Source organism: Brachyistius frenatus, unplaced genomic scaffold (assembly GCF_029030835.1).
Source record: "Brachyistius frenatus isolate BFR_SWC_R1_liver_20210118 unplaced genomic scaffold, ASM2903083v1 Contig_375, whole genome shotgun sequence".
In the NCBI taxonomy this organism is placed as follows: Eukaryota; Metazoa; Chordata; class Actinopteri; family Embiotocidae; genus Brachyistius; species Brachyistius frenatus.
Window position 1 is genome coordinate 172,959 of NW_027210974.1, and position 9,542 is coordinate 182,500.

Below are 9,542 nucleotides of genomic sequence, written 5' to 3' on the forward strand. Positions count from 1 at the left end.
CCTCAATACTTCCCGAATAATCCGTGATCGCATTACACATGAATATTCCCAGCAGGTGTTGTTGATGCTCCACCGGCTGCTGGGGCCCTTTAAAGGTTTTATTTGGAAGGATTCAGACCGGATGTGTACCTGCTGTGATTGCTCTCATCGTTCCTGTTCCTGTTTGTTTCTCATTCCTGACACGGCGACGTTTATAGCGGCGCGGGTGATTTATTGTGAAAGGCTCGGGGCGGAAGTCTTGTTTGTGCTGCTGCGAGCTTCACGTGGTTTCATGCGGAAACGCGGCAGCTGCAGCGCTCAGCTTCCTCCTCACCGCCGGAGCCGGTCCCGGTCCCGGTCTGCGTTCCGACAGTCTGCCGTGTCGTGTCGCTGCTCTGCGGGTCTCTGAGGGGGTTTCACCGCTGATTGGACCTCCGGGATCTTTTCTCTGCGGTATTTGAGTCCTCTCGGCGCCGTTTGTCGTCCTGCAGGCCGGTGTTGAAGTTGGCTTCCGATTCTAAGGTGGTGTAAGGGGGTCTAAGGGAGTTTAAGGTGGTCTAATGTGGTGTGAGGGGGTCTAATGTGGTCTAATGTGGTGTAAGGGAGTCTAAGGCAGTCTAAGGGAGTTTAAGGTGGTCCAAGGGGGTCTAATGTGGTGTGAGGGGGTCTAATGTGGTCCAAGGGGGTCTAATGTGGTCTAATGTGGTGTAAGGGGGTCTAATGTGGTCTAAGGTGGTCTAATGTGGTGTAAGGGGGTATAATGTGCTCTAAGGGGGTCTAATGTGGTATAAGGTGGTCTAATGTGGTGTAAGGGGGTCTAATGTGGTCCAAGGGGGTCTAATGTGGTCTAATGTGGTCCAAGGGGGTCTAATGTGGTCTAATGTGGTGTAAGGGGGTCTAATGTGGTGTAAGGGGGTCTAATGTGGTCTAATGTGGTGTAAGGCGGTCTAATGTGGTGTAATGTGGTCTAATGTGGTGTAAGGCGGTCTAATGTGGTGTAATGTGGTCTAATGTGGTGTAAGGGGGTCTAATTCAATTCAATTCAACTTTATTTATATAGCGCCAAATCACAACACAGGTTATTTTATGGCACTTAACACATTAAAGTCCTTACAGCAAGACTTTACAATATTTTACAGAGAAACCAACAATTCAACAATTCTACAATTCTACAATTCAACAATTCCCACATAAGCTAGGAGGGAAAAAACTCGTCTTTAAGGGAGAAAAACCTCCAACAGAGGGAAGAAAAACTCCCTTTCACAGGAAGAAACCTCCGACAGAACTAAGGGGGTTTCATGTGGTGTGAGAGGGTCTAATGTGGTCTAATGTGGTGTAAGGGGGTCTAATGTGGTGTAAGAGGATCTAAGGGAGTTTAAGGTGGTCTAATGTGGTGTAAGGGGGCCTAATGTGGTCTAGGGGGGTCTAATGTGTTCTAAGGGGGTCTAACTTGGTGTAAGAGGATCTAAGGGAGTTTAAGGTGGTGTAAGGGGGTGTAAGGGGATCTAAGGGGGTCTAAGGGAGTTTAAGGTGATCTAATGTGGTCTAACGTGGTGTAAGGGGGTCTAATGTGATGTAAGGGGGTGTAAGGGAGTTTAAGGTGGTCTAATGTGGTGTAAAAGGGTTTAAGGGGGTCTAATGTGGTGTAAAGGGGTCTAATGTGGTCTAATGTGGTGTAAGGGGGTTTAAGGGAGTTTAAGGTGGTCTAATGTGGTGTAAAAGGGTTTAAGGGGGTCTAATGTGGTGTAAAGGGGTCTAATGTGGTCTAATGTGGTGTAAGGGGGTTTAAGGGAGTTTAAGGTGGTCTAATGTGGTGTAAAAGGGTTTAAGGGGGTCTAATGTGGTGTAAAGGGGTCTAATGTGGTCTAATGTGGTGTAAGGGGGTTTAAGGGAGTTTAAGGTGGTCTAATGTGGTGTAAAAGGGTTTAAGGGGGTCTAATGTGGTGTAAAGGGGTCTAATGTGGTGTAAGGGGGTTTAAGGTGAAAAAAACTGAAAAGGCCTCAGTTTTACAACAAGAATAAAAGTTTAATAGAGAGAAACTTATTTTATTTGTTTATATGCTTATTTTTTTTGCCTATTTATAGATTTTATTCTGTTTTTACTCAGATATATTCTTAATGTCTCTTAGTAGTTTATTTAACTTTTAACTGAGTTAATTTTATTTATTTGTTTTTTCTTTATACATTTTAATCTGTTTTTACGAGTTAGTATGTCCTTAATGTCTCTTTTAGTAGTTTAATTTGATTTCCTTTATTTCCTTATTGTTTTGTCTATTTTGACATTTGAAACTGCTTAAACTGAATTTTGATTGATTGATGTATTTTTATCCCTTTATTTTTCCTTATTCGTTTCCCAATGGCTTTTGCGTACTTTCCATGAAAGAGCTAAGCTGCCAATCAGCTGGCTGTGGGTGGGAAGTCCCGCCCACAGCCAGCTGATTGACAGCTTAGCCCTTTCAAGGAAAGCAGGTAAAAGCAGAAGCAAACCAGTAAGAAAAATTAATGGGATACAAATAAATCATATTATGTAAAAAAAAACAAAGTAATGTCTACATAAAAGTAAGTTTCCATACATGTCAGTAAAACGAGTTGCGGGACATTTGCACCAAAGTCCATTAAAACATTTTTGTATTATTGTTCACACCAGCAGATTCATTCATAAAGCTGAGAATACTTTACCGCTGATACTTTAATGACATGAAACTGCTTCTGTTTGTTCCAGAACTTTTGGCAGGAAATCAACACCTTAGCAACAGTAACTAAGGGGGCCGTTAAACGAAGGTCTCGTTCATCTCACCACTGCATTTCATGGACCAGGACCGCTGCACGACTGAAATGAAGGAGGAGAACCAGGACCCTGAGCTGCAGGACTTCCAGGACCAGGACCTGAGCAGGACCACAATAAAAGAGGAGAACCAGGACCCTGAGCTGCAGGACTTCCAGGACCAGGTCCTTAGACGGACCACAATAAAAGAGGAGGACCTGGAGCCGCGGAGCAGCGAGCTGGACCAGAACCTGGACCAGAACCCTTGTCACCCCGCCGACAGGACCGGAGCAGGCTCCTCCTCTGGTCCCACCGGGCTACAGGTCGGTAAAAAAGGGCTCCAGAGACACGAGGACGAGTCTCGAGAGTCCGTGTTTGATCCGCTGCTTCCGGTTTTCATCAAATGTGGAAACAGAAAAAGTAAAAATAGTTTTATTTGTTTTTGGACTTTAAAAGACCAGAAATGTTTCTGTGTTTCCTGGTTTCATGTTGAAGGGATGACAGATTTCCTCCTTCGTAAAAGAGAAAAAGTTTTGTGTTTTTAAACAGAAATGTCTTAGATGTTTGGTCGGTATCGAAATGTGCTACCGAATGAAGAGGGATATTTTGACAGTAGATGGTACTGAACCTATTGGGTCTGTGCCATGAGAGCATCATGTGGAAGCATCTTCAAGTGCCTTTTCAAAAGTAAAATAAACATATTATTTTTGTGTGTTTGTTCCCGTAGATGCTCTTAAAGTTTTAATATTTTTCAATGATTTGTTCCACCTTCCTGTCTCACATACTTCCTCCACTGTCTTTATGTCTGTTACGCAGAATCAGGAAGGAGGCAACAGACTCCAGCGTCACTACTGTCAGCAGTGTGACAAGACCTTCTCCACATCAACCAACTTAAAGGCCCATCAAAGAATTCACAGCGGAGAGAAACCGTACAGTTGCGACCAATGTGGGAAATCTTTCAGACAGTTAAGTAGTTTGAAATGTCACCAACGTATTCACAGCGGAGAGAAACCGTACAGCTGTGACCAGTGTGGGAAAGGTTTCATACAGTTAAATGGCCTCAAATCACATCAACGTATTCATACGGGAGAGAAGCCGTACAGCTGTGAGGTGTGTGGGAGAGAGTTTTCACAGTTGACGAGTCTAAAATTCCATCAACATATTCCCACTGGAGAGAAACCGTACAGCTGTGACCAGTGTGGCAAAGAGTTTTCACAGATAAATTACCTAAATTCTCACCAGCGTGTTCACACTCGAGAGAAACCATATAGTTGTGACCAATGTGGGAAAGAGTTTTCACAGTTAGGCTATCTAAAATCCCACCAGCGCGTTCACACGGGAGAGAAACCGTACATCTGCGAGCAGTGTGGGAGAGATTTTGTCCAGTTGAGGCACCTGCAAACCCACCAGCGTGTTCACGCTGGAGAGAAACTGTACCGCTGTGACCAGTGTGGGAAGGAGTTTTCCCAGATAAATGACCTTAATACCCACAAGCTTGTGCACACTGGAGAGAAACTGTATAGTTGCGACCAGTGCGGGAAGGAGTTTTCTCAGTTAGGTTACCTTACATCCCATAAATGTATTGACACTCAAGAGAAACCTTTCAGCTGTGACGACTGTGGGAAACAGTTTTCACAGTTAAATCACCAAACTTCCCACCGATGCGCTCACCCTCCAGAGGAACTCTACAAATGTGACCAGTGCGAAAAAACTTTTACTCAGGCGAGCGCCTTAAAAACCCATCAACGCACTCACACGGGAGAGAAACCGTACCGTTGCCACCAGTGTGGGAGCATATTCGCTCACTTAAGTAGCCTAAAAGTGCATCAACGTATTCACTCTGGAGAGAAACCTTACAGTTGTGAACACTGTGGGAAACATTTTATACAGTTGGGTAACCTGAAAGTCCATCAACGTATTCACACAGGAGAGAAGCCGTACAGCTGTGAGCTGTGTGAGGCGGCTTTCTCTACGCTCAGTTCTCAAAAAACCCACCAACGTGTGCATACAGGTGAGAAACCGTACTGCTGCGATCAGTGTGGGAAAACGTTTGCCTGGAGGAAAACCCTTAAAAGCCACCATTGTAGTCACCCTGGAAAGAAACTGTAGTGGTGTTACCAGTGTGGGGAAGACGTTACACAACTAGGATGTCTACACACCAGCATGTCTGTACGGGGGAACAGTAATAAACTACACCAAATTTACATAGACATTTACACACTGCAGAGAATTTGGTGGGGAACCGTACAGTTGTGATCTCGAGTGGGAAACTGTTCCTCTGAGGACTCAAAGTCCATCTGTGCCTTCATACTGCAACACGTTTTCTCTTTTACATTGTTGCTTGAAACTTTTTTGAAGCCTTCAGAGTTTTCCATATTTCTGTATAAATATGACTTATGACATCATTGGACTTTCTAGTCCTCATAGTCGATAATAGGGAACTCAATAAAACAACTAATCTTCTCCCCTCATCACATCACCAAAACAAACTCTGTTCACCGGAGGAAACCAGAACAAGTAGAAAAAACGGAAGTGGCAGGTTTACAGAAAATGTGTTCTTCACATTAAAATGATGTAATGAAATGTTTATTATCAAAGGAAGTGATTCCATATTACTGGATGTTAAATGAGTTTTCTCCACACGTCCAGTTGTCAAAGACGTCTCTTTGTTTGTTTCATCCAGCAGGTCTGTGTAATCGGGTTCATTTTATCTCTTTCTAGCACTTGTGTTAAAACTGGAGAATATTTTAAGTCTTTATGCAGAAATTTGAGAATTTCTAAAGGTTTCACAAACGTTGAAGCTCCACTGTATAAGAGCCCTGCTTACGTTGTCTCCACTGCCTGTAGAACTGATTGATTTCTGCTTTATTTTTTATTTTTTTTATTGTCTTCACTTACATCTTTATTCACCTGCATTTTGTTTTTCTACTAAACATTCCTTTGATAAAACATTGACAACCCGAAGTTCATCTTGTTATTGTTGTTATTTAGCTTCCATTAATCTGCAGCTAGTAAATAAAATGCTGTAAAGAAATGATTCTCTGTATTTGTTTTGTCAGTCACCTTAAACTGAGGCTCGAAAAACTCAAAAATATGCAGACGACACTGATTTGTATTTGTCTGTTTAACCGACAGGTTCACGTTAGATGTCTCTGAAGTTTCTCACGTTATCAAATGAGATTTTTAACTGAATGTTTAAACTGCTTAAAGAATGAAAACTCTTCACACACACGCTGCTGAAGCTTTCTGTGCTGTTTCCGTCTGCTGAAGGATGTTGCTGCTATTTTTAGCCTGCGGTCGCAGCTTTGTTTGGTGCGTTTGTTCTCTTGTAGGCACATCGGTGAGCCACAAACACATCGAGGCCGAGTGAAATCTTCCATCTGACGTCTTTGTGAAAACCACAGAACCACATGAGAAAACACAGCAAGGTCGAGCAGTTTATTGATCCTGCAGAGAAACCAGATTGCTGCGGCAGCGAAATCCAAAAATCATAAATATAATTTAAATAGTAGAAAAGATATTACAGAACAGCTGCTTATTGTCAGATCCTGTTAATCAGAACTATATTACAGGCGGTGCCGAGAATACAACTCTATATTTGAGCTTCTTCACGAACAAAATGAGCACACAACCTGTAAAAATGTATTCAGAGAATGAATGTACTGTAGGTCCGGTGGGCAGGCGGGTGTGGGGGATTGGTAAGTGGGGGTGGGGGGGTTAACGGCATCAGCTGGAGGTCAGCGGGCGGGCGGGCGGTGGTCCGGTGGACTACCTCAGTGAAGAGTAGACGACCTCCGGCTCTGCTCGCAGCTCTGAACACAAACAGACGCATCGTTAAAGTCTGGCTTCCATTTCTGGATTCCTCAGTTGTGACTTCCTGATGAAGTTCATCACCAACAAGACTCACAGCCGCAGTCCTGTTTCCCCCCAAATGATGTTGAACTGCCATGAATTAAGCTCAACACTTCCTCCAGAATTTTCACATTAAAAGTCTTAAGTTTTAAAATAACATCGGAAAGTGGAGAAACTGAATATCTTTTATTTTGTCGGATCCACGACCGTCTGGAGCTGATCGTCTCCGCTGGTGAGAATCAGTTCACCTCTCAGGTCTACGTCCTGCTGCAGGGGTCTACGTCCTGCTGCAGGGGTCTACGTCCAGCAGGACATCACTAATGTTCAGGTACCAGAGGACAGAGGTCACGACCTTCATCAACCTTCAACACCTTCATCAACCTTCAACAACCTTCAACACCTTCATCAACCTTCATCAACCTTCAACACCTTCATCAACCTTCAACAACCTTCAACACCTTCATCAACCTTCAATCAACCTTCAACACCTTCATCAACCTTCAACACCTTCAACAACCTTCAACACCTTCAACACCTTCAACAACCTTCAACAACCTTTCAACAACCTTCTTCAACAACCTTCATCAACCTTCAACAACCTTCAACAACCTTCAACAACCTTCAACAACCTTCAACAACCTTCAACAACCTTCAACACCTTCATCAACCTTCAACACCTTCATCAACCTTCAACACCTTCATCAACCTTCATCAACCTTCAACAACCTTCAACCTTCACAACCTTCAACAACCTTCAACAACCTTCAACACCTTCATCAACCTTCAACACCTTCATCAACCTTCAATCAACCTTCAACAACCTTCAACAACCTTCAACACCTTCAACAACCTTCAACACCTTCATCAACCTTCAACAACCTTCAACACCTTCATCAACCTTCAACAACCTTCAACAACCTTCAACAACCTTCAACACCTTCAACAACCTTCAACACCTTCAACAACCTTCAACAACCTTCATCAACCTTCAACAACCTTCAACACCTTCATCAACCTTCAACACCTTCATCAACCTTCAACAACCTTCAACAACCTTCAACAACCTTCAACAACCTTCATCAACCTTCAACACCTTCATCAACCTTCAACAACCTTCAACAACCTTCAACAACCTTCAACACCTTCATCAACCTTCAACACCTTCATCAACCTTCAACACCTTCATCAACCTTCAACAACCTTCAACACCTTCAACAACCTTCAACACCTTCATCAACCTTCAACACCTTCAACACCTTCATCAACCTTCAACAACCTTCATCAACCTTCAACACCTTCATCAACCTTCAACACCTTCAACACCTTCATCAACCTTCAACATCAACCTTCAACACCTTCAACAACCTTCAACACCTTCATCAACCTTCAACACCTTCAACAACCTTCAACACCTTCATCAACCTTCAACACCTTCAACAACCTTCAACACCTTCATCAACCTTCAACACCTTCATCAACCTTCAACACCTTCATCAACCTTCAACAACCTTTCATCACAACCTTCACCTTCATCAACCTTCAACAACCTTCAATCAACCTTCACCTTCATCAACCTTCAACAACCTTCAACAACCTTCAACAACCTTCAACACCTTCAACAACCTTCAACACCTTCAACAACCTTCAACACCTTCAACAACCTTCAACACCTTCATCAACCTTCAACAACCTTCAACAACCTTCAACAACCTTCAACACCTTCATCAACCTTCAACAACCTTCAACAACCTTCAACAACCTTCAACACCTTCAACCTTCAACAACCTTCAACACCTTCATCAACCTTCAACACCTTCATCAACCTTCAACAACCTTCATCAACCTTCAACACCTTCATCAACCTTCAACAACCTTCAACACCTTCATCAACCTTCAACACCTTCATCAACCTTCAACAACCTTCAACACCATCAACCTTCAACAACCTTCAACACCATCAACCTTTAACAACCTTCAACACCTTCATCAACCTTCAACAACTTCATCAACCTTCATCAACCTTCAACACCTTCATCACCTTCATCAACCTTCAACAACCTTCAACACCTTCAACAACCTTCAACACCTTCACCTTCAACCTTCAACAACCTTCAACAACCTTCAACACCTTCATCAACCTTCAACACCTTCATCAACCTTCAACACCTTCATCAACCTTCAACACCTTCATCAACCTTCAACACCTTCACCTTCATCAACCTTCAACACCTTCATCAACCTTCAACAACCTTCAACAACCTTCACCTTCAACAACCTTCACCTTCAACACCTTCACAACCTTCAACAACCTTCATCAACCTTCAACACCTTCAACACCTTCATCAACCTTCAACACCTTCATCAACCTTCAACAACCTTCAACACCATCATTCACCTTCAACACCTTCAACAACCTTCAACACCTTCATCAACCTTCAACACCTTCATCAACCTTCAACAACCTTCAACACCTTCATCAACCTTCAACACCTTCATCAACCTTCAACAACCTTCAACACCTTCACCTTCACAACCTTCAACCTTTAACAACCTTCACCTTCATCAACCTTCAACCTTCAACACCTTCATCAACCTTCAACAACCTTCAACACCTTCATCAACCTTCAACACCTTCATCAACCTTCAACACCTTCATCAACCTTCAACACCTTCAACAACCTTCACCTTCAACCTTCAACACCTTCAACAACCTTCAACACCTTCATCAACCTTCAACACCTTCAACCTTCACCTTCAACCTTCAACCTTCATCAACCTTCAACAACCTTCAACACCTTCATCAACCTTCAACACCTTCATCAACCTTCAACACCTTCATCAACCTTCAACAACCTTCAATCAACCTTCAACACCTTCATCAACCTTCAACACCTTCATCAACCTTCAACACCTTCAACAACCTTCAACACCTTCATCAACCTTCAAC

General features: G+C 43.0%; 1 protein-coding gene across 1 annotated transcript; it reads left to right on the forward strand.

Moving 5' to 3' along the window:
- The first annotated feature begins 323 nt into the window (after positions 1-323).
- LOC138636401 (zinc finger protein 235-like) lies at positions 324-5,745 on the forward strand. The gene is made up of 3 exons (XM_069724400.1): positions 324-432; positions 2,702-3,066; positions 3,560-5,745. The coding sequence occupies exons 2-3, from the start codon at positions 2,788-2,790 to the stop codon at positions 4,850-4,852; spliced, it is 1,572 nt and encodes a 523-aa protein (XP_069580501.1). The 5' UTR covers positions 324-432; positions 2,702-2,787; the 3' UTR covers positions 4,853-5,745.
- Positions 5,746-9,542: the final 3,797 nt, after the last annotated feature.